Source organism: Ahaetulla prasina, chromosome 2 (assembly GCF_028640845.1).
Source record: "Ahaetulla prasina isolate Xishuangbanna chromosome 2, ASM2864084v1, whole genome shotgun sequence".
Lineage (NCBI taxonomy): Eukaryota > Metazoa > Chordata > Lepidosauria > Squamata > Colubridae > Ahaetulla > Ahaetulla prasina.
The window spans coordinates 6,770,709-6,795,491 of NC_080540.1; the positions used below are offsets into that span (position 1 = coordinate 6,770,709).

The following is a 24,783-nucleotide window of genomic DNA, read 5'->3' on the forward strand; positions in this document are numbered from 1 at the left end:
CTGGTGGGGGGGGGGGGAAGGAATGAAGGACCGACCGGAAGTTTCTATAGCAACGTAAGAGATGTGAAAATAGAAGGAAAGGACATCTAGGAGACTGCTTCCGGGTCCAAAGAGGGGGTGGAATTTGCCGCGCAGGCGCAAAGGAAGAAGGGCGGCTCTGCTTCGAAGGAGAATCCTGGACAATGTTCACTTTTCCTTCGTCGGTTCCGGAAGTTGTGTGGCGCTCTATCTGTCTATCTATTGCCATGGGACAGACCTCCAGATCTGTGCTAGGCAGGTGTCACTGATGGGGGGAAGCCTCTGGGGTGGATTCAGAATAGAGCTGGAAGGGATCTTGGAGGTCATCTAGTCCAACCCCCTGTTCAAGCAGGAGACCCTATAGACAAGTGGCTATCCAGTCTCTTCTTAAAGACCTCTAGTGATGGAGCATCCACAACCTCTGGAGGCAAGTCGTTCCACTGGTTAATTGTTCTCATTGCTAGGAAGTTTCTCCTTAATTCCAGGTTGCTTCTCTCCTTGATTCTCCCAGTTTGCTTTTGATTTGTCTGCAACGGCAGGTAGGTGTTATCCCACACCTACGCTCTGAAGGGGTCGATGGGTTGCAGATGGTTGCAAACAGTTGTGTAGGGGATGCGCATCTTGCACGCGGATCGGATAATCCGACTTCCCATTGGGAGGCGGGAGGGAGGCGAGGCACATTCAAACGGCAAAATGGAGCAGCTGGAGGAGAGACTGGCCCGTGAAGTGAGGAGATATCAACCTTTGCACGACGTGACGGATAGAGACTGCAAGAGCCAGGAGGCGACAGCCCATTCGTGGAGGGAAATCGGAAGAACTTTGGAGGAAGATCCAAACCGATGCAGTGAAAAGTGGAAGCAACTGCGAGACGAGTTCGTCAGGCTGAAAAAAAGAATGAAAACAAAGAGCAGGGATCCAGGGCTGCCGGCCCACTCTATAATGCTGTCCTGGCTGGAAGAATTTGTAAAACACTGGGAAACCCAAGCAGATGTCAACGATGCTGCAATGGAGGTAAGAAAACCACATCCTAATCTAGAATATGTTTATATTTGTAGAGAACTTTTGACCTACAAACGCACTCCTTCTGCATTTTGAGCTGACGATAACCACCACCTTTCTGACCCAGACATAACATAAGGAAGTAGCGTTGCTTTATTAAAGCAAATAGCACTGCATTCATAATATAGTGTGAACAGTGCTGTACAAATCAGCTCTACTTATTTTTTTTAAAAGTTTTTTATTTTGAACACATTAAAACACAAGACAAACATACAACATTTATATACATATCACTATTTCTTATCAGCTATTCAAAGCGGTCCTTTCTTACTATTTGTACATATTTTAATTCTATCTTATTCTACTTTTATATTATCTATCTTCCTTTATTTCATCTACATTTTACCCTGTTGTTAAATTTTCTTATATTTCCTATTTTCCAACCATTCATACCATCTACACCAGACTTTATAATGTTCTGTATTCACTTTTTCTTTAATTTCTTTTGTGAGTTTATCCATCTCTGCACATTCTAGGATTTTCTTAATTAAATCTTCTTCTGTGGGTGGGTTCTCCTTCTTCCAATTTTGCCCGTAAGCTATACATGCTGCTGTTAATATTAAGTATTGTGTATCATTTGTATAATTTTCTGTTGGGATCCCTAATAAGAATTGTTCTGGCTCAGCTCTACTTACTTTCATTAGATTTTTCTTAATGCTAATTGCATTGATGTCTTTAAAGGTGATATGTATGTAACCATTTATCTGTCTGTTTGGATAATCATTGGCACAAATTATATAATTACAGCCTGAGGATGTCAGGCCGGATTCTCTAGAGAAAGACTCCTTGGATTCCACTTTGAATATGGAGGACATCTCTTTCACATCACACCACACATCCAGGCACTCGGGTGTCTTCTCAATGCACAGGAGCGATGACGACGAGAGGTCAACCAGTGTGCTCACTGGCTCACCCATAAAAGCACCAGTCCCCCAGTCAAGAAAGAAGAGGAAGATGATGGGAAAGGATGAGATACTGGACGCTATGGTCACTCTACGGTGGGAGCAACTTCAAACTGCAGTGATGTCACTGTTGAACCACGATAACAATCACCGCAATGATGAATACACAACTTTTGCCCTGGCTGTTGCGGACTCTTTGCGGAAACTTCCACCGGAATGTGTGGAAGCAACAAAATCCCAGCTCTTCGTTGTGCTTGCTGACGCACATTCCCAAGTGACAAGATCCGGCCAACCTGGGGATGCAGGTATGTTTTCTTCTCATGGCAGTAATTGGCTGATTGTGAGGTGCCTTTGGGGAGGAGAAATGGAAGAATAGAATAGACTAGACCAGGGGTTTCCAACCTTGGCAACTTTAAGACTTGTGGACTTCAGCTCCCAGAATTCCTCAGCCAGCTTTGCTGGCTGAAGAATTCTGGGAGTTGGTCCACAAGTCTTAAAGTTGCCAAGGTTGGAGACCCCTGGACTGGACTGGACTGGACTAGACTAGACTAGACTAGACTTGACTAGACTTGACTAGACTTGAATTGAATTGAATTGAATTGAATTCTGTATTGACCAAGTGTGATTGGGCACACAAGGAATTTGTCTTAGGTGCATATACTCTCGGTGTACATAAGGAGAATAAAATACATTCATCAAGATAAAAAGATACAACACTTAGTGATAGTCAAAGTTACTAATAACCTATCAAATCGTACTAGGAAAGAAAGAAAAACAATACAAATTGACAGATACAAGGAACATGGTTATGGTAATAAGTGGGAAGAGATAGATACTAGTAAGGAAGAGAAGCATAATAGCAATACAGTCTTAGTAAATTATTTGACAGTGTTGTGAGAATTAGTTGCTAAGCAGAGTGATGGTGTTTGGGGAAAAAACGGGTGTCCAAGAGCTCATGTGTTAAAGGTTCTCTTTTGGGGGGAGGGGGGAGAGAAGAGAGAAAGACAAAAAAAAATCAGGGAGACCTGTGTAAGACAGCGGTTCTCAACCTGTGGGTCGGGACCCCGTTGGGGGTCGAATGACGATTTCCCAGGGGTCGCCTAAGACCATCGGAAATATGGGAAGTATACTTGTGTCGAAGAATCGTGATCCAATGGTTGACTCCACAAGCCAGCTGCAGGCTCTTCAAATCGCTAGCCGAATTCGGCTTCAGGCGCGATGAATTAAAAAAGAGAGAAAACCTTTGCTCTGATGTCTCCCTCTCAAGCCAGCTGCAATCACTCCCAATCGCTAGCCTAATCTGGCTTCAGGCGCGATAAACTTAATAGGGGAGGAGTCTCCTCTTTAATGCCTCCGTCCTCAAGGCAATCGCAAGCAGTTCATATCACTAGCCAATACAGCTTCAGGCGCGATAAATTCAAAACAAAAATAATTTTATAGTTGGGGTCGTCACATCGTGGGGAATTGCATTAAAGGGGTCACCACATCATGGGGAATTGTATTAAAGGGGTTGCAGCACTATAAAGGTTGAGAACCACTGGTGTAAGACATGAAATTCATTGCAATAAATGCTCTGCTGATTCAGATCAATGTGGCGGCATATCCGGTCCTCTACAGCAGGTCCAGCTGTTCATTTAAGCGCTGTAGTGTTTAGAATGCAGTACAGGTAGTCCTCAACTTACAACCATTCATTTAGTGACCGTTTGACGTTACAACGGCACTGAAAATGGTGACTTGTGACTTATTTTTCACTTACCACTTCTTTTCCCTTCTAACCATTGCAGCCTCCTCTTGGATGCATGATTGGATTGGATGCTTGACAACTGTTTCACATTTACAGAGGTTGCAATGTCCCGGGACGTGGTGATCCCCTTTTGAAACCTTCTGACAAGCAAAATCAATAGGGGAGCGAGATTCACTTCCCAACCGTGTGACTAATTTAACAGCCGAAGTAATCCTCCACTTCATAATTGTGGCAAGAAAAGTCATTAAAATGGGGCAAAACTCACTTAACAAATTTCTCGCTTAGCAACCTAAATTCCCAGCTCAGTTGTTGTTACAATTTGTTACTAAATTGCAGGCTGTTTCTGCCGACTGCCAGCAGTTTAGCTGTTCAATCCTGACCAGCTCAAGGTTGACTCAGCCTTCCGTTCTTCCGAGGTCGGTAAAATGAGGATCCCAGTTGTTGTGGGGAGTAACATGCTGATTCTGTAAAGCACTGCGAGGTGGTATTAGTAGTGGTTTTCACTTACCTTCGCTACTGATTCAGGACTGTGAGCGTGCGGAGCGCTTCTGCGCACACACACACAGCATCCGTGATGCGCATGCACAGCGTGAGTCTCCCGCCGCTGCCATTACCGGTTCTCCCAAACCGGGGCGAACCAGTAGAAACCCGCCACTGGGCATTGCTTGCTCCCAAGCCTCTTCTTCATAACGATATATGGCCTCTGAACGGGGAGGGTCCATTTAGCAATTGGAGCCCACAGCGACACATCGCAATGAAGCCTCCTGTTGAGGGCTGCAGAGCACTGGAAGTTTAACATCTCCTGGTGTACCTTTTTTTAGGCAGGAGATCTGCCATTTCTGCAAGCAAGCCCAGCTTCCTTCTCCTAACACACGTGGTCCTCGACTTAACGACCATTCAAAGTTACCGGGGCACTAAAAACTGACATGACCATTTTTTCATGTGACGTTATGACCCAGGCCCAAGTAGGTATTAGGAAACTCAGTCAGTGAAAAAACAAACAAACTTTATTCAAACAGCTGAGAATTACCTCATTCCCAGTATAGTTCAACTAAATTAAAGAATAGAATAGAATAGAATTTTATTGGCCAAGTGTGATTGGACACACGAGGAATTTGTCTTGGTGCATATGCTCTCAGTGTACATAAAAGAAAAGATACATTCATCAAGGTAAAACATTTACAACACAAATGATGGTCAATATATCAATATAAATCATAAGGATTGCCAGCAACAAGTTATAGTCATACAGTCATAAGTGGAAAGAGATTGGTGATGGGAACGATGAGAAGATTAATAGTAGTGCAGATTCAGTAAATAGTCTGACAGTGTTGAGGGAATTATTTGTTTAGCAGAGTGATGGCCTTCGGGGAAAAAACTGTTCTTGTGTCTAGTTGTTCTGGTGTGCAGTGCTCTATAGCGTCGTTTTGAGGGTAGGAGTTGAAACAGTTTATGTCCAGGATGCGAGGGATCTGCAAATATTTTCACGGCCCTCTTCTTGATTCGTGCAGTATACAGGTCCTCAATGGAAGGCAGGTTATTTAAAGCAAATTCCTCCCAACACAAATTCCTCAGTCCTCTGGGAAGTCTGTATCAAGCGTGGCCACGAAGCCTCTGCAGCTTTACCAAATTCCTTTCAGATTTCTCAGGGCAGGCAGGAATCCAAGGTGTGACTTCAGCAACCAGATGAGACTTTGCCTGACTCAAGGAATGCCAAAAAGCAGATCCTTTATATAGGCCATGGGGTGTGGCTCCATGACTCAGCACTTATCCAGGCCTGCCCCTCCCTTCCTTTTGCTGACGTCGCCTCTCCATTCTCCGGAAGCGGGGATCTGTCCACCCTTCGTCTTCCTGCCCAGATGCCGGCAATTCTAGCTCGTGGCTGGCTTCATGCTCATCATGCTGACATGCTAGAGGAGGGAGGTTTGTTTGCTCAGTCTGTCTGGGCATGGTGCCACGACTGGGGGCTGGAGGCATGCCAGGCCATTCGTCTTCACTATCAGTCTCTGGCTGAGATAGCAGGAGATGGGAGGGGCCCGGCTGCGGAGAGGGGGGCGGGCGAGGCACAACACCACCACTGGACAGTATATAAGTCTTAAGTGCCATTGCTTGCTCCCAAGCCTCTTCTTCATAACGATATATGGCCTCTGAACGGGGAGGGTCCATTTAGCAATTGGAGCCCCCAGCGACACATCGCAATGAAGACTCCTGTTGAGGGCTGCAGAGCACTGGAAGTTTAACATCTCCTGGTCTACCTTTTTTTTAGGCAGGAGATCTGCCACTTCTGCGAGCAAGCCCAGCGGCAGAGGCTGCTTGCCCAGCTTCCTTCTCCTAACACACGTGGTCCTCGACTTAACGACCATTCAAAGTTACCGGGGCACTAAAAACTGACATGACCATTTTTTCATGTGACGTTATGACCCAGGCCCAAGTAGGTATTAGGAAACTCAGTCAGTGAAAAAACAAACAAACTTTATTCGAACAGCTGAGAATTACCTCATTCCCAGTGTAGTTCAACTAAATTAAAGCAAATTCCTCCCAACACAAATTCCTCAGTCCTATGGCAAACCTTGATCCAATTAGGCAAACTGCCAAAGGCCTTTCTTGACAAACATTCAGAAGACATAAATGCAAGAAGACGAAGCTACCAATGTTGTTTTCCGGCAAAGAGCCCAAATGCCATTGCTGGTCTTTTTTAAGCCTTATGAGAGGGGCCAGTCATCTCTTGGCTCTATTCCAGAGTTGTCCTCTTTGCTTGAGCTGCTCTTGCCTTTTGGCAGCTCTTCTCATGCGTGCATTAGGAACAGGCTCCTCCTGTTCCTCTGCCTCACTATGGAATCCACATCTCATTCCCCAATGGCCCTGGCCCCACCTCAGCCTCCGACACAGAGCCCTCATCCAGGCCTTCCCCAGACTCCAGGACTGGCCCATGTTCTTCCTCAGCCTCATCGCTGTCCCACTATGTTGCCAGCTCCACAGGCTGCTGGTGGACCAAACACATGACCGTTGCAGCATCCCCAGGCGAGAGTATTCAAGTTGAATTGGGGCTTTTTAATAATAGATCCAGTATTTGTTCCCCCATGGAATGTTATGTACATATGAACATCAATGAGTATTACAAATCTGCTTTCTTCTTAGATCCCACGGAGCTTCTTCAGACAGCTTTGGAACCGGGGAGTTTGTCTAGTGACCGAGGAATGGCTGCTAGGCCGCTCAGCCAGGTATAACTATTACGATTTTTTTCAGTGCCGTTGTATCTTCAAGTGGTCCCTACAACGAACTGTTGTAAGTCGAGGACTACCTGTACTTAACGTTGAATAGGAATAAACGTAGACGTCATTTGTCCGCTTCACAGGGGCTTCTGACCTTTGAAGATGTGGCTGTGCATTTTACCGATGAGGAATGGATGCTGTTGGATGCAGGGCAGCAGGACCTGTACCGGGAGGTCATGGCGGAAAATTCTGGGATGGTGGCCTCTCTGAGTAAGGATCCCTGGGCTTCAACTCCCTCAGATTGTCCTTCCTTCCTTCCTTCCTGTGGTGCCACAGTTTCATGTAGAAGCAGTTTGTTGTGACCCAGGCCCAAGTAGGTAGTAGGAAACTCAGTCAGTGAAAAAATAAACAAGCTTTATTTGAAACAGCTGAGAATTACTTCATTCCCAGCGTAGTTCAACTAAATTAAAGCAAATTCCTCCCAACACAAATTCCTCAGTCCTATCGCAAACCTCGGTCCAGTTAGGCAAACTACCAAAGGCCCTTCCTGGCAAATGTCCAGAAGCCACAGATACAAAAATAAATGCAAGAAGACGAAGCTACCAACGTTGTTTTCCGGCAAAGCTCAAACGCCATTGCTGGTCTGTTTTAAGCCTTAAGGGAGGGGCCAATCATATCTTGGCCCTACTCCCGAGTTGTCCTCTTTGCTTGAGCTGCTCTTGCCTTCTGGCAGCTCGTCTCATGTGTGCATTAGGAACAGGCTCCTCCTGTTCCTCTGCCTCACTACTGTCAGCCTCAGGAGGCTCTGGAGTCCGCACCTCACTCTCCGATAGCCCTGGCCCCACCTCAGCCTCATCTTCCAATTTCTGCCTGGGAACCTCAGTTGGCCCAACTCTCCCTGCAGCTGAATCTTGCTGCATAGTTTCCCCCCCACCCCAAATCTTGGATGTAGTTGCCTTTTGAAGGTATTAATTAGAACAAGATGGCAGCTAATTTTCTCCCTTTCTCCTCTTCCCCCCCATCCCCGGGGAAAAGTGTGGTTGGCAGTGAAGAGGTTGCAAAGACATTGGGGAATGCTGCCTGAGAGTGTGGTTGGCCACTCCTGACAGCTGCTTTTTTCTGAATTGGGTTTTACAGAGCCCAATTCATATTCTCCCTTTTCCCCCTCTTTCTTTTACCCCCCATTCCTTCTCTCTTTCTTCCCTTTCCCACTCTCTTCTCTCTTATCTGTCTCTCTCCCCTTCCCCTTCTCCCTTCTCTCCCCTCATTTCCTTCTCCCTCTCCTCAACTCTTTCTCCTTCTGTCATCTCTCCCTCCCACTCCCTTCTACTACCGTGTTTCCCCCCAAATAAGACCCAACCCAGAAAATAAGCCCTAGCATGATTTTTCAGAATGCTTGTAATATAAGCCCTACCCAAAAAATAAGCCCCAGTTAAGCTCGTCAGCCAGATGAATGCATTTAGCTCCGTATTTCTCCCAAAATAAGACCTAACCGGAAAATAAGCCCTAATGTGTCTTTTGGAACAAAAATTAATATTTATTTATTTATTTTATTTATTTAATTATTAGATTTTTATACCGCCCTTCAGGGCGGTTCACAGCCATAATAAAAATAGAACAATATACAAATAAAACAAAGATTAAAAAACTTATTATATATCGGCTAAAATTTAAAAACAATATCCCATTAAAATTAAACACTCTAAAAATTATAAAATTATAAAATTTAAAAATCACGAAGCCAGTCCCGCGCGAATAAACAAATAGGTCTTCAGCTCGCGGCGGAAGGTCCGAAGGTCAGGCAGTTGACGTAATCCAGGGGGAAATTCGTTCCAGAGGGTAGGAGCTCCCACAGAGAAGGACCTTCCCCTGGGGGCCGCCAGCCGACATTGCTTGGCGGACGGCACCCTGAGAAGCCCCTCTCTGTGTGAGCGTACGGGTCGGTGGGAGGTATTCGGTAGCAGAAGGCGGTCCCGTAAGTATCCTGGCCCTAAGCCTAATATTAATAACACGGTATTGCCTTTCTCTTTCCTTTCTATCTCCTCACCTCTCTGCCTTCTTTCTCCCATCCTCTTTCTCTCCTTTCTTCCCATCTCTTCCCTTTCCTTCTCCCTCCCTCTCCTTCCTCTCTTTTCCTCTTCTCTCCCCTCTCTCCTTTTCCCCTTCCTCCTCTTCCTGCCTCCCTTCCCCCTGTCCCTTCCTCTCTTTTCTCCCTCTCTTTTCCTCTCCTTTCCCTCTTCTCCTTCCTCCACTTCCTGGCTTCTTCCCCCTGTCTCTCCCTCTCTTTTTCCCTCCCGCTCTTTTTTCCATGGCCTTGACCCTGGGATTGGGGGCAATGCTGTTGCCTAAATTCACCAGCAAAGCTTTTTCATCTCAGTCCAGGAGCTTCAGCCAGAAATAAATGCCAAGGACCAGAAGGCAGGAGCAGCTGAGCAGAAAGTGGAAGACGGAGAAGGAAAAAGCCACCCCCTTTTCCAGCGCCCCTCTGAAAGCGAGCTAAAGACTTTGCGCAGCGTGGGGCAGAGTCCGGCCACTGGGCCCGAGCAAGAGTGCCGGTATTCCTTAAAGACGATGGCGTTTTCTCCTCCCTCCTTGGTCTTTAGAGAATCCCCAAAACGTTGGGAAACCGGAGCTGATGAAGAGGACGTGCTGCAGACCCGGATCAGCTTCAGCGGGGAAATGTCCCCCAGCTTCGCTGACCCCGTGAATGTAAACGGGGAGCTTGGACCTGAAGAGGAGAGCGTGAACGGGGAGACCCAAGGCAGACTGGAAGAAAAAGTGAGAGTCTATCCCGTTCAGCAGCGACTGCCCTCGTGATATTTCAGAAGGCACGCCCGAAATGTTACGGTTGAGCATGCTAAGAAAGAGAGATGATTGAAAATGGGGGGTGGTGGGGGAGCAAAGGTTATATCAGGGGTGTCAAACTCAAGGCCCGCGGGCCAGATACAGCCTGTGGGGTGCATACATCTGGCTCGTGGGGCTGCCCTGGAAACAGTGAAGGATCGGCCTGCAATGCCTCTGCCAACGAAAATGGAATTTGGGAGGCCAAGCTCCATTTTCACTGACAGAAGGTTGCAGGAGGCCGTTGCAGCCGAAAACAGAGCTTGGGAGCCCGTTTTCAGCACTTGGGCCACCACAGGGGCCCCCGACACGAGGGACGTCAAGCTGGTCACGCCTCCCCCCCCCCCGAGATCAAACACAACCGTGATGCGGCCCTCAATGAAATCGAGTTTGACAACCCTGGGTTATATCAACGCCCATTAAATTGAACTGAAATTTCATTTGATTGGCTGTCCTGCTATCCTGCTACAGTCTAGCACCGTGATGGTGAACCTACGACACGCGTGGCCACGTTGCCCGGCATGCACGGCGTCACCCGTTCCTCTTCCGGGTTTCTGGCGTGCATGCGCGAGCGATGGATGAGCTGGCCTTCGTGTGTGCGGCAGTGCCGGAAACTGGAAGAGCGGGTCTTCCGTTTAACTATGTGAGCATGTACCCCAGCCAGCTGATCGTCGTTCACTCATGCGCGCCAGAACCCCGGAAGACTAGCTGGCCGGTGCGCATGAATATGCCAGAAACCAGAAGTTTATTTTCGAGCGTGTGCGTGCGCCTTCGGCAACTCCTCTTCCGAGTTGCAGCCCAGACGAGCGTGCGCTCCCTTTTCGATACTCAGTGCTGAAAAGGTTCGCCATCCCTGGTCTAGCAGCTCTGCTCTTTCTGCAGGTGTTCTGTTTTTCTTGCCCTCGTAAATCTGTGCACGGTGCGCCCTCCTTTCGTGGGCGGTTGAATGGGCATTATTTATTATTTATTTATTTATTATTTATTTATTTATTATTTAGATTTTTATACCGCCCTTCTCCCGAAGGACTCAGGGCGGTGTACAGCCAGATTAAAACAGAACAATATACAAATTAAAACCATAATTAAAATAACATATTCTATAAATGGCCGAAAATTAAAACCGTCAAATTAGACCCATAAATAAAATACACCAGTTAAAATTATTAAAAGTTAAAAAATTTAAAAATTTAGAATATTAAAAATTAAGCCAGTCCCGCTTGAATAAACAAGTACGTTTTCAATTCACGGCGAAAGGTCCGAAGGTCAGGTAATTGACGCAAACCAGGGGGAAGTTCGTTCCAGAGGGTAGGTGCTCCAACAGAGAAGGATCTTCCCCTGGGGGCCGCAAACCGACATTGCTTGGCGGACGGCACCCTGAGAAGACCCTCTCTGTGTGAGCGTACGGGTCGGTGGGAGACATAAGGTAACAGCTGGCGGTCCCGTAAGTACCCGGGCCCTAAACCATGGAGCGCTTTAAAGGTGGTAACCAGCACCTTGAAGCGCACTCGAAAGGCCACAGGTAGCCAGTGCAGACTGCGCAGGAGCGGTGTTACGTGGGAGCAACGTGTGGCTCCCTCAATCACCCGCGCAGCTGCATTCTGGACTAACTGAAGCCTCCGAGTGCACTTCAGGGGTAGCCCCATGTAGAGAGCATTGCAATAATCCAGACGAGAAGTGACAAGAGCCATATGTTAGCCAGGGTCATTTTTGTCAACAAGTCTATACAGGCAGACCTTGATTTGCAACAGTTCAAAGACTGTTCAAAGTTACCACGACGCTGAAAAACATGACTTACGACTGTTTTTCACAGTTACGACCTTTGAAGGGTCACGTGATCAAAATCCAGATGCTTGGCAACTGGTTCGTATTTATGACGGTTGCAGTGCCCCAAGGTCATGGGATCGCCTTTTGTGACCTCCCGACCAGCAAAGTCAACGGGGAAGCCAGCTTCACTGAACAGCCGGGTTCCTAACTCGTCAACTGCAGTGATTCAGTTAACAACTGTGGCCAGAAAGGTTATAAAATGGGGCAAAGCTCACTTAACAAATGTCTCACTTAACAACAGAAATTTAGGGGTCAATTGTAGGTTGTAAATTGAGGACTACCTGTAGTTCTGAGTCCAAGCCGTCCTATCATCACTCTAGTTTTTTTCAGTATGGCAAAAGTCACATTGCAACATTGCCCAGTAAGCTCCACCCCTTTCTGACATCTAGAAAGGAGGTGGAGCTTGCGTTGCAATGTGTCAAAGGGTCAGCCCTTCCACTCAAAGCTTCTTACACAGAGTTGCTGGCAACACACACACACACAAAACACACAGTCACCTCTTGTAAGATGGACAGCAATACAAATTTGATAGGAAGGTAGGTTGATAGGTAACAGCCCGCTTGGTGTATTTATTAAAGCAGTGTTTCTCAATTTTACCAGCTTTAAGATGTTGGATTTCAACTTCCAGGATTCCCCAGCCAGCATGATCTTTTGATTTCCTCTTGTATCCTTAAGTATCAGCATGATCTGGGAGTTGAAGTCCACATATCCTTAAGTTGATACGGTGGAGAAACATAGTATTAGAGGATTGAGCCATGAAGCGGGAGACGCAGGTTCAAGTGGACTTTGAAGGGAGACATCAAACTTACCTCCCAGGCAGTGGGTGAAATCCGAACTGGTTTGCTATTGGTTCGCTGGCTGCACACTGTGTGCCAAACGCACGCTGCGTGCACAGTGCGCACCAAAAGGAGGCTTGGGAAGGTAAGTAGAAATGAAGGGGGGAGATCAGCTGTGGCGCACGATTTAGCTTCGCTAGAAAGCAGGATTTCCAGCTTTCTAGCAATGCTAAACCCCGCTGCACAGCTGATCGTTGGAAATACCGGTTCGAAGGAACTGGCAGCTTTTTTTTTAACTACTGGTTCGTCTGAACCGGTAGCTTTTTTTTTTTACTGCCGGTTTGCCCGAAGTAGTTTTTATCACTACTGGTTCACCTGAAGCGGTAGTTATTATCACTACTGGTTTGCCCGAACCGGAGCGAACCAGTAGCATTTCACCCCTGCTCCCAGGTTTGATATGAAGTGTTGGAAGAAAAATCTGGTCCAGTTCCAAGCCGGGAGAAAGACGCTGGAAAATATGACTTACGACTGTTTTTCACAGTTACGACCTTTGAAGGGTCACGTGATCAAAATCCAGATGCTCGGCAACTGGTTCGTATTTATGACGGTTGCAGTGCCCCAAGGTCATGGGATCACCTTTTGTGACCTCCCGACCAGCAAAGTCAACGGGGAAGCCAGCTTCACTGAACAGCCGGGTTCCTAACTCGTCAACTGCAGTGATTCAGTTAACAACTGTGGCCAGAAAGGTTATAAAATGGGGCAAAGCTCACTTAACAAATGTCTCACTTAACAACAGAAATTTAGGGGTCAATTGTAGGTTGTAAATTGAGGACTACCTGTAGTTCTGAGTCCAAGCCGTCCTATCATCACTACAGTTTTTTTCAGTATGGCAAAAGTCACACTGCAACATTGCCCAGTAAGCTCCACCCCTTTCTGACATCTAGAAAGGAGGTGGAGCTTGCGTTGCAATGTGTCAAAGGGTCAGCCCTTCCACTCAAAGCTTCTTACACAGAGTTGCTGGCAACACACACACACACAAAACACACAGTCACCTCTTGTAAGATGGACAGCAATACAGATTTGATAGGAAGGTAGGTTGATAGGTAACAGCCCGCTTGGTGTATTTATTAAAGCAGTGTTTCTCAATTTTACCAGCTTTAAGATGTTGGATTTCAACTTCCAGGATTCCCCAGCCAGCATGATCTTTTGATTTCCTCTTGTATCCTTAAGTATCAGCATGATCTGGGAGTTGAAGTCTACATATCCTTAAGTTGATACGGTGGAGAAACATAGTATTAGAGGATTGAGCCATGAAGCGGGAGACGCAGGTTCAAGTGGACTTTGAAGGGAGACATCAAACTTACCTCCCAGGCAGTGGGTGAAATCCGAACTGGTTTGCTACCGGTTCGCTGGCTGCACACTGTGTGCCAAACGCGCGCTGCATGCACAGTGCGCACCAAAAGGAGGCTTGGGAAGGTAAGTAGAAATGAAGGGGGGAGATCAGCTGTGGCGCACGATTTAGCTTCGCTAGAAAGCAGGATTTCCAGCTTTCTAGCAAAGCTAAACCCCGCTGCACAGCTGATCGTTGGAAATACCGGTTCGAAGGAACTGGCAGCTTTTTTTTAACTACTGGTTCGTCTGAACTGGTAGTTGTTTTTTTTTACTGCCGGTTTGCCCGAAGTAGTTTTTATCACTACCGGTTCACCTGAAGCGGTAGTTATTATCACTACTGGTTTGCCCGAACCGGAGCGAACCAGTAGCATTTCACCCCTGCTCCCAGGTTTGATATGAAGTGTTGGAAGAAAAATCTGGTCCAGTTCCAAGCCGGGAGAAAGACGCTGAAAATAAAATGGAGGCAGGCTGCATTTTGGAAAGAAGGTCTCTGTTTACTAGCTAGAAACCTCAGTGACAGCAGCATGGTTTTTGGGGCGGCTGACAAAATGGGATTGAAATAGGTGGGCTTTTTATACATTCTTTGGGGCTCTGTGACTGAGAGGCCTGTTCCTGTGTGCCCTTTAATATTTGAACGTTGCCAGATATTTTATTCTGGGGAGGGAGGGGTGGCTTCCTGCAGAAGATACTGCTGTCAGAATACAGCAGTAGCACTTCGACTTATACCGCTTTGCAGTGCTATATTTGATAAATGATGACTTGAGCTTCTTAAAGCAGGGATCCCCTATCCCTGGCCCATGACTTACTACTAGGCCTTCAGCCTTTCGAAACCGGGCTGTGGAAGAGTCGTGCATGCGCGCTTCCCCTCCTGCACATGCGCACTCCATTTGCACAAGTGGCAGGCGGGCTTGCGCAGAACTATCCCCTCCCCCCAAGCTGGTTCACATAGCCCAGGGGTCAGCAACCTGCAGCTCTGGAGCCGCATGTGGCTCTTTCACCCCTCTGCTGCGGTTCCCTGTCACTCAAAATATGCATCACAACCCGCCAATGTGCGACACCCGCCGGTACGTGATTTATTGAGCTTTTCAACCCCCGGTAGGCCAACCATGGATAAATCCAAAAAAAAAAAGTTTCAGAAGAAAACAGAACGTTTAATTCAACTACATATGCTAGTTTTCTGGCCGCTCAAGAAATAGGCACAGGAAGGGTTTTGTGGCTCCTGGTGTTTTCTTTTCTGTGGGAAACGGGCCCAAATGGCTCTTTTTTGGCCACAGTTGCTAAGCAAATGACTTCAGCCGTTCAGTGAGTCGCATGGTCATTAAGGTTGTAGACCCCTGACATACCCGAAAAGGTTGTGGAACTTTGTCTTATAGAGGAAGGATAAGATACCAAAGGTTTTAATGATGGAGAGAAAATACCAGCGTTCTTTTTGTTGCTTGGGTTAGTTGTCCCGATTGTGTGAAATGCACTTGGGTGGGGTGGGAGGGAACTGGTGGGGTATAGATGAGGACAGTTTAGCCCCTAATATTGATTCCCCACCCCCAACATCGCAATCATGGCTGCATTGCCTTTCTTTTTTTTTCTTTTTTTTTTTATTCAAAAAGTTTTACAAAAAATTTTTTTCCTTTCCCCATCTCCTCCCCTCCTTCACAACCCCCGACTTCCCGGAACGAGCACAAGGTATAGTTAAAGATAAAACAAACATATGCTAAAAAATTTTCGTCCCAACTTAATTATACCCCTACAATCAAATTCCTAACTTCCCCCGAAAACAATCAAAAATAATACATCATAATCATTCAAAAACAGTCTGATAACTCTTAGTCTGATATCTACATTGAATATAGTCAATCCATTTTTTCCATTCTTTTAAGTATCTTTCTTGCATATTGTCTTTCAAAAAGGCTGATATCTTCGCCATCTCAGCCAAATTGGCAACTTTCAATATCCATTGAATATTGTAGGTACTTCTTTTTTCTTCCAGTATTGTCCTATTAGTAATCTTGCTGCTGTTATTAGATTTAAAATCAATTTAGTCTCAATTACTATACAGTCCGTAATAATTCCCAACAGAAAAAATTGCGGCAGGAACTTTATCTTCTTTTTCAAAACATTTTGTAAAATCCACCAAATTTTTATCCAAAAGGCCTTTATGTCCTTACAAGTCCACCAAATGTGAAAATATGTAGCGTCATCACAATTGCATCTCCAACATTTTGCTTGCATATGTGGATACATACACGATAATTTCTTAGCATTGCCTTTCTTTCTCTTTCAGGTAAGAAGACCTCTGGCAGACATCAATTCCTCCACGCCAGTGCAGGAACCATCGGGCAGAGTGAAGATCCTACATTGGATGGAGACCACCCAAGAAGGTGACTTCCTGGGAAAGGCCTATCAGGGGCCAGGTTCAGGTTTGTTCCAGAATTCTGGTGGTGCCTCTGATTTATGTAAAGTATCATTGAACGTCTGGCATAGTAATAATAGTAATGATGTGGTTGGTTCAGAAGTGAAATGCAGCCGGCTCTATCCGGCTCGTGCGGGCTGGTAGCACCGGCAGCGGACGGTTCGGTGAGCCGGTAGTGACGGGGGCAGGAGGCTCCGCTCACATCGTTACGTCGTGATTTTAACCCTCTGTGCATGCACAAAGCCTTCTGCGCACGCGCAGAGGGTCAAAACCGCAATGGGATGACGGCGCACGCACTTCCGAACCGGTAGGGAAGCCGGCTGCGTTTCACCCCTGGGTTCCTTTTCATTCATTAATTATATCGATTAGCCCTTGGGCCGTATCAAAGTGCAGAGTTCCAGAAACAAATTATTACTAAAATTTGATAAAAGCAAAGTGGAATTGGATAAAATAAAATTTAAAATGGAATTGGAATAAAATACAGTCTAAAATGAAATTGGAATAAAACACAACAATTTGAGATTTAGATAAAATACGATAAAATTATATTTCGGGGTCATCCCTACAATCTACCCCAATCAATCCCACATACGCAGATCTGAACCAAACCATTTTGCTCAAGTACTGGGTTGTGTTAAATGTTATTTTCAGATTCTGGCCACGCATAAAGTAAGTTGTCTTGATGTGGAGATCCCAATGGGTCATTTGTTTGGTATATAGACCAAGGTACCTGTCTCTCATCTTCCTCCCTTTTGTTTCCTACCATTTGCTTTTTTTATTTTTGTAGTTTATGTCCGGGGTCTCCAACCTTGGCAACTTTAAGACTTGTGGACTTCAACTCCCAGAATTCCTCAGCCAGCAAAATTCTGGGAGTTGAAGTCCACAAGTCTTAAAGTTGCCAAGGTTGGAGACCCTTAGTTTATGTTACAAGCTAATAAAACTATCAAAACCTGATAATTTTTTTAAAAAACCAGAAACCTCTGATCAGCAGCAAAGTTCGTTCTATATCCCAACACAATCCCTTTCCCCTTTTAAAGGCTCAAGGAGGGGAAACCCATTCTCTCCCCACCCCAGTTTTAATTAATGGATGATTCAAATACCGTAGAACGATCTTGATGTAATTGAGACCAGAATGTCCATTGCTAACCACGACGCTTGTTAAGGGAGTCACGTCCAGTTTTGCCAACGTTTTTTGTCCACAGTTGCTAAGCGAATGACTTCAGCCGTTCAGTGAGTCACACGGTCATTAAGCAAGTCTGGCTTCTCCCATTGACTTTGCTTGTCGGAAGCTGGTTGGGAAGGTCGCAGATGGTGATCACGTGACTCCCAAAGACACTGCAACCATTGTGAATGCTTACCACTGGTTGCCAAGCACCCAGATTTTTGATCTCAGGGTAATGGGGATATTGCTATGGTTATAAGTGCAAGGACCGATTGGTTATAAGTCGTTTTTTTTCAGTGTCGTTAACTTAGAATGGCCACTAAACAAATGGTTGTAAATTGAGCACTATTTGTATGTAACTATGGTATGTTCTCTCTTGTATATTTTGGTTTCTTCTAGGATCAGGAAACGCAATGCTGGAATCTAAGGATGGTTTTCGGCTAGAAAGACCGAAGGAGATAAACCCCCATGAGAAATTATTGGAAAGAGCCCTGGAGAAACTCATCCAAGGCCCCAACACTCAGGAGAGTCTCGAAATTAAACAGGACTTGGGCAGCTTACCGGAGATAAAGTCTGACTTAGCCTTGTTTTGTGACGAGGCATCTACAAACGGACCCGCCAAAACCCTCCAAGGAAGAGAGAGCAGTTTTGATCTCGCTGGAAACCTCCAGCCGAGAGCCGATCATTCGGAGAATCAGAACGTACCAATGGAAAGTGAACGGACCTATAAATGCTCCTATTGTGGGAAGTGCTTCGAGGAGAGCTTAGATTTGGTGACCCACGAGAGAGCTCACATAGGAGAGAAGATTTACAGGTGCTCCCAGTGCGAGAAACGATTCTCTCACCGAATCGATCTCCTGACCCACAAGAGAAACCACCAAGGGGAGAAGCCCCACCAGTGCGAACGAGACTGCGCCAAGTGCCACAGGCAGAGGACTTGCCCGAGGGCAACCCACCGAGCGCAACCCGGAGAGCAGGCCTGTCAGTGCTCAGTGTGCGGGGAACGTTTCAGCTGGAAATCCAACCTTATCCGACACCGGAGAATCCACACAGGGGAGAAACCCTACCGGTGCGCTGAATGTGGGAAAAGCTACACCCGTAAGACCGCGCTCGACAGACATAAAAGGATCCACGTGGGGGAGAAAGCTTGTGAGATCGGTGCTCCGAGCATGGGGCAAGCATCAGTGTTGGTCCTCCTTGTTTGAATCACATGAGGTTGGCGAGAAATGCATTGCATTGTATCAAACGTATTCAACGCGGAAGTTCACTTAGCTAAAATAAATGGGGATCAGTAAGTTCACCGTTAAGTGGTGCGATTGCTAAATGAGGCTTCCAGTGACCACGTCCAATTTTATGACCTTTTTTTGCCATGGTCATTCAGTGAAACTCGCAGCTGTTCAGTAAATCACATACTTGTTAAGCAAATCTGGCTGTCCCTTGACATGGCCTGTTGGAAGCCGGCCAACAGGGAATGTGGCAAATCACAATCACGTGACTGCAGAACGAGACAACCTTTGTAAATGCAAGCAAGTTGCCAAGCGCCCAAATCCCAATCGGGGGGGTGGGGGGGCAGGTGCAACAGTTGTAACTCTGAGGAAGGATCATGGGTCACTTACTTTTTTTGAGCGTCGTCGTAACTTCAAACTTTCATTAAGCAAATTGTTGTGAGTTGAGGACTATCTCTATAGCAATAGCACTTATATTTATATACCGCTTCACAGCCCTCTCTGAGCGGTTCACAATGTTAGCATATTGCCCCCAACGATCTGGGTCCTCGTTTTACTGACCTCAGAAGGATGGAAGGCTGAGTCAACCTGTGTTGTGCCTCGCTCGCTCCCCCCGCCGCAGCTGGGCCCCTCTTATCTCCTGCCAGACGCTGATAGTGCTGAAGAATGTCCTGGCATGCCTCCAGCCCTCAGCCCTGGCACCATGCCCAGACAAACCGAGCAAACAAACCTCCCTCCGATAGCGTGTGCACCTGAAGCCAGCCACGAGCTGGGATTACCAACAGTTGGAGACGAAACGATGCAAAGGATAGATCCACGCTTCCGGAGAATGGAGGCGACGTCACCAAAAGGAAGGGAGGGGCAGGCCTGGATAAGTGCTGAGTCATGGAGCCACACCCCATGGCCTATATAAAGGATCTGCTTTCTGGCATTCTCTGAGTCAGGCAAAGTCTAATCTGGATTGCTGAAGTCACATCTTGGATTCCTGCCTGCCCTGAGGACTCTGATAGGACTTTGGCAGAGCTGCAGAGGCACGCTTGATACGGACTTCCCCAACCCGGCCGTCAGAGGAGGAGTGGGACACGACAACCTGTCAAGGCTGACTCGGAATCTATCGTCGCCTGCAATCCTGGCAATTTAACAACAGGAACAGAAGTGACGGGTGGAATCTTGGAGGGAGTTGTGGGGAGGGCTGAAGGAGCCAAAGCCAGCCAGCTGAATCTGAGAAAGTTCCTACACTTCAAGGTCCTGTTATGAGAACTTTTCAAATGACACAGACTATTTCCCAAAACACAAAAGAATTCATTGGATTGGTGGACAATGGACGGTGGATGGCCGAAAGGGGGAATTTGCCTGTGCCGCTTTCTGTGGGAACCTTTAGAATTGGCTTTGCTTCTTCCATGCCTATCAGTAAAGTTATACTGTTAGTAAAATTATGTCCCAGGAGTTTTTTTTCATATCAATGAGACGGTTCTGCATATGTCAATGGGACGGTTGATACAACTTTGAGCTGGTGAGAATCGAACTGCTGGCAATCGGCAGAATTAACCCGCAATGCTTGCATTCTAACCACCACGGCTCTTGAGAAGTTGGCCTTCATTCGGGCCACAGCATCTGGAACGGTGTAGCTCAGAAACAGATTTGTCTCCTTGGTAAGGAGTGAAGTTGCTGAATCCAGGAGAAGAATACCAGTGATGTTTCGGGAGTAGTACAGTTTCATTCTGCAAGAAAGAATTGGGCTGTTACCTAACTAGACAATGCATAGGGAGTGGGGAGGCAAGCTGAACAGTGGGAGGTGAGGCTGACAGGGGAGTCGCCTTACCTCCCACTTGGCTCAGTGGGCATTGGGGGATGATAACCCACCTCATGCTTAATCCCCAATGCCTCTTCCAGGTGACCCATGAGCTTCTTGCCTTACTAAATATGCTGCATACAAACACTGAACAGAGGAGGCAGTCCTGGGACAAATCGGCAACATAGAGGGAAGAAAATACAAGTAGTCCTCGACTTACTATCACAATCGGGCCCATTTCTGTTGGTAAGCGAGACATTTGCTAAGTGAGTTTCGCCCCATTTTATGACCTGAATCAGAATCAAAATAGAGCTGGAAGGGACCTTGGAGGGCTTCTAGTCCAGCCCGCTGCTCAAGCAGGAGATTCTAATCTATACCATTTCAGACAAGTGACCGTCCTTAAAAACCTCCAGTGATGAATATAGAATATAGAATAACAGAGTTGGAAGGGACCTTGGTGGTCTTCTAGTCCAGCCCCCTGCTCAAGCAGGAGACCCTATATACCAGTGATGGCTAACCTTTTTGCCATCACGTGCCAGGAGGTGGGGGGTGCGGGGTTCGCGTGCATGTGTGCCCATGCCCATAATTCTATGCGCCCTGCCCTCATGCATGTGCACGCAACTTCCCCTCCTCCTGGCATGTGATGTCTCAGTAGGCCCGGTTTTCTCTCTCACCTGGCTCCAGAGCCTCTCTATGAGTCTGGGGAGGGCGAAAACGGCATTCCCCCCCCCACCCGGAGGCCAGAAACTGCCTATTTGCCAACTTCCGGTTGAACAGAAAGTGACTTTTTTGCTGTCCCCAGCCTCGAGAAATTCCTAGAGAGGCTCTGGAGACTGGGGACAGCAAAAAATGTCACTTCCTGTCCGACCAGAAGTTGGCAAACGGGCAGTTTCTGGCCTCCGGAGGGCCCCCAGGAAGGGTGCGGAATGCCGTTTTCGCCCTCCCCAGATTCATAGAGAGGCTCTGGAGCCAGGTGAGAGAGAAAAATGAGCCTTCCCCACCACCCCCAGGCCCTCTTGTTTCCCTACTTCTAGTGGGCTCAGAAGGCCTGAAAATCAGCTGGTGCGCGCCGGAGCTGAGCTTGTGTGCCCACTGATAGGCTGTGCATGCCACCTGTGGCACGTGTGCCATAGGTTCGCCCTCACAGCTATATACCATTCCAGATAAGTGGCTGTTCAGTCTCTTCTCAAAAAACTCCAGTGATGAAGCACCCCACAACCTTTCTTGCCATAGCTGTTAAGTGAATCACTGCAGTTAAGTTAGTAACGCGGTTGTTAAGTGAATCTCTCACTTCCCACTTTGCTTGTCGGAAAGTTGCAAAAGGGGATCACATGACCCCAGAGAAGTGCAACCATCATAAATATTAAGATGGTTGCCAAGCATCTGAATTTTGATCATGTGACAATGGGGATACTGCAACGGTAAGTGGAAAAATGATCATAAGTCATTTTTCAGTGCTGTTGTAACTTCGGCCACTGAACGAACTGTTGTCAGTCAAGGACTACTTGACATAGGGGTGATGGATTCAATTGGTAGAATAAAGTGATAAGAATATGGAATAATACTTTCCCAGAAGAAAGAGCACAAACACTGCAAAAATAGCGACGCAGCTCACTGTTTCACCCTTCCAATATAGAGCGTGGGACTAATCCTTTCACCCCCAAATCCTGCAACCTGAAGGAAAATGTGTCGACGAGGGTGGGATTCGAACCCACGCGTGCAGAGCACAATGGATTAGCAGTCCATCACCTTCACCACTCGGCCACCTCGTCGAGGGGGCGGGGCACCCGCGGCCGTCCCTGGGTGGGCTCGAACCACCATCCTTCTGGTTAACAGCCAGACGCGCTAACCCCTTGCGCCACAGAGACAGGCACGGGCCTCCCTTTGACTCTCTCTCTCTCTCAGGTGTAGCAGCTGCTGCAGGACAGATGGGGCTCCCTCCCCCTCCCCTCTGGGGGTGCAGGGGGAGTGTCACACTGTCAGCGCCAGATTGATGCAACAGAAGCATCTCCTGCCACAGAGATGCAGGCTTTGGCTTCGGTCCCCACACCAGGAGAGACCGGAGGGGGATTTGGTTTTCTAATACGTGGCTGCCTGCTTGCTAAAAATGTCTCCAAGCACCTCTCATTTTTCCATGCTGGCAGCTGCACATCTCTTGGCCCTCTGTGTTAAATGCTTCTGCTTCATAACCGACCTACATATTTTACTCGGTAGGCAAACAATCTCAGAAATTGAGGAGGCATTTAATTGTTAAGTTTGCGTCAGTCAGTTCTGAGTATCGGCTGCTGCACGTCCTCCTCCTCCCTTTTGCCTTCCTAGAGGTAACATGCAGGTGGCCTAATCTTTGCAACAGGCAGCTGTTTCAGGACCCTGGAGAGCTCCCACTGAGGACCGCTTGGGCTGCCTTATGCCGCTCCAGCACTTCTCCGTCGCAAGGAAGAAGCTCAGGACACAGTGGGGCGATTCCTCCCCCTTTCCCTTTAGTCACTGATTGTGAATAAGTCTGCCTTGATCTTCCTTCTGCACCCTGGAGAGTAAAAAAAAAAAAATGCAAATATTTAGTGAGAAAAAGGAACAACAGGGTGAGAATTGAAACTTAAAGATGAAGAGTTGGGTGCAGCATTCAATCCATCACCTTTGCTCTGAATCGGAGAAAACAGGCCGTCCCTGGGTGGGCTCGAACCACCATCCTTCTGATTAACAGCCAGACGCGCTAACCCATTGCGCCACAGAGACCTGGCACAGGCCTCCCTCTCGGCTCCCCCCACCTGAGCATCCTTAGCTGGGCTGGTTAGACAGCAGATACCTTGGTCCCAAGACCCAGTATGTTCCTCTCTCCCGCCATCAGATGGCAAAAGAGAATCCCTGGATATATAAATATTACTTCTCTTGAGACAGACTCTCAACAGCTGTGCCAGTGGTGTAGGGGCATCATGCAGGGTTCCCAATCTTGCGACCCGGGTTCGAGTCCCTGCTGGCGCAGGTCTCCTTCCATCTTTTGCCCTTCTAGGATGTACAGGCAGCATCACCGGATGAAATTTTGATCCCGGATTCCTGTTTTCAATGAGAGGGAGAAAGCCGCGGGTTATAAATGAGGCTTTAAACTCTCCTGTCACCCAGTTGAGACATTGACCAGGACAGTCTAGAAATGGAAGATTGCAACTTTTCTGGACTGCTGCAAAATGTGAAGCCATAAAACTCTTAAGGCCTCTGTTCTTTACTTTTTGGCTCAGGACAACTAATCTTCTTTGGTCAGTGGCTTAAAAGCATCCTCTGCTTACTCATTTCCTTTTGGATACGGGAGAAGAGAAAATGGGATTTTTTTCTACAGGGGTGGGAAGGTATTTCCCACACTTACTTGGAGCTTGGAAGGGCTGAGAAAAAGCTATGTTTCTGCCTGGTTTCGAACCAGGGACCAGGGACCTTTTGCGTGATAACCACTACACCACAGAAACCAGAGGTAGGAGCACCTCTCAACTGGCCTGCCCATATCTTTGGCTGACCATTCCAGACTCTTATTTGCAGAATAAGACAGGTTAAACAATTGTTATACCTTAGAGACATCTGCCCTCCAGAGCAGAGAGCTAATGAAGCAGATGGCCAAATATTTAAATCTGGCAGGAAAAAAAATAGAGAGGATAGGATCTGCAGTTCCAAGATATAGCACTCAATCGATAAACAATCCATTGCCTTCATATATTGTTCAACTTATCAAGCAGGCCGTCCCTGGGTGGGCTCGAACCACCATCCTTCTGGTTAACAGCCAGACGCGCTAACCCATTGCGCCACAGAGACCTGGCACAGACCTCCCTATCGGCTCCCCACTCCTGAGCATCCATAGCTGGGCTGGTTAGACAGCAATTAGATACTTTGGTCCCAAGACTCAGTGTGTTCCTCTCTCCTGCCATCAGATGGGAAAAAAGAAACCACTGGATATATAAATATTGCTTCACTTGAGACAGACTCTCAACAGCTGTGCCAGTGGTGTAGGGGCATCATGCGGGGTTTCCAACCTTGCGACCCGGGTTCGAGTCCCGGCTGGCGCAGGTCTCCTTCCACCTTTTGCTCTTCTAGGATGTACAGGCAGCATCACCGGATGAAGTTTTCACCTCAGATTCTGTTTTAGTGGCAGAAGAAGAGAAATGATGGCTGGCATTGGCATCATCTTGGATCCTCAGCAGGAAGCAAACTGTAGAAATAACTTCAGGATAGCCTCACTCTTGGGCCCGGGGCCTCCCTCTGCTTTTCGTTTGTGAGGATAATCACAGCTGAAGCCCCGGAATGACCATCAGTGGAAGAAGTGACAGCTGAGATGGGATTTGAATCCATGCATACAGAATACAGGCCATTAGCTGTCCATCAGCTCCCCCACTCAGCCCTCTTGTCAAGGGAAGGATACCTACAGGTGCTCCTGGGTGAACTCAAACC

General features: G+C 47.2%; 1 protein-coding gene, 1 long non-coding RNA gene and 4 other non-coding genes across 7 annotated transcripts; 1 reads left to right on the forward strand and 5 right to left on the reverse strand.

Annotated features, from left to right (window-relative positions):
* The first annotated feature begins 47 nt into the window (after positions 1-47).
* Positions 48-19,827, forward strand: LOC131192029 (zinc finger protein interacting with ribonucleoprotein K-like). 2 transcript variants are annotated; one of them, XM_058170791.1, is made up of 7 exons: positions 48-1,029; positions 1,825-2,284; positions 6,862-6,944; positions 7,079-7,205; positions 9,313-9,713; positions 16,047-16,182; positions 17,737-19,827. In XM_058170791.1, exons 1-7 carry the CDS (start codon positions 631-633, stop codon positions 18,540-18,542), a joined length of 2,412 nt encoding a protein of 803 aa, XP_058026774.1. In that variant the 5' UTR covers positions 48-630; the 3' UTR covers positions 18,543-19,827. The 2 variants fall into 2 exon arrangements, with proteins under 2 accessions (XP_058026774.1, XP_058026775.1); XM_058170792.1 differs by having other exon boundaries at positions 49-1,029; positions 16,047-16,143.
* Positions 19,827-24,775, reverse strand: LOC131192045 (uncharacterized). The gene is made up of 3 exons (XR_009153630.1): positions 24,369-24,775; positions 22,477-23,409; positions 19,827-20,284 (listed from the first exon to the last, which is right to left on the reverse strand). It is a non-coding gene; the product is annotated as an uncharacterized LOC131192045 (long non-coding RNA).
* Positions 22,046-22,127, reverse strand: TRNAS-GCU (transfer RNA serine (anticodon GCU)). The gene has a single exon. It is a non-coding gene; the product is annotated as a tRNA-Ser (tRNA).
* Positions 22,150-22,223, reverse strand: TRNAN-GUU (transfer RNA asparagine (anticodon GUU)). Its single transcript has one exon. It is a non-coding gene; the product is annotated as a tRNA-Asn (tRNA).
* TRNAN-GUU (transfer RNA asparagine (anticodon GUU)) lies at positions 23,018-23,091 on the reverse strand. The gene has a single exon. It is a non-coding gene; the product is annotated as a tRNA-Asn (tRNA).
* On the reverse strand, positions 24,077-24,150 carry TRNAN-GUU (transfer RNA asparagine (anticodon GUU)). The gene has a single exon. It is a non-coding gene; the product is annotated as a tRNA-Asn (tRNA).
* Positions 24,776-24,783: the final 8 nt, after the last annotated feature.

Coding starts and splice junctions, on each gene's coding strand:
- LOC131192029 (XM_058170791.1), top strand. CDS start 631: ATGCGCATCTTGCACGCGGATCGGATAATCCGACTTCCCATTGGGAGG. Junction 6,945..7,078: donor CTGCTAGGCCGCTCAGCCAG/GTATAACTATTA, acceptor TCCGCTTCACAG/GGGCTTCTGACCTTTGAAGA. Junction 9,714..16,046: donor AAGGCAGACTGGAAGAAAAA/GTGAGAGTCTAT, acceptor TTTCTCTTTCAG/GTAAGAAGACCTCTGGCAGA.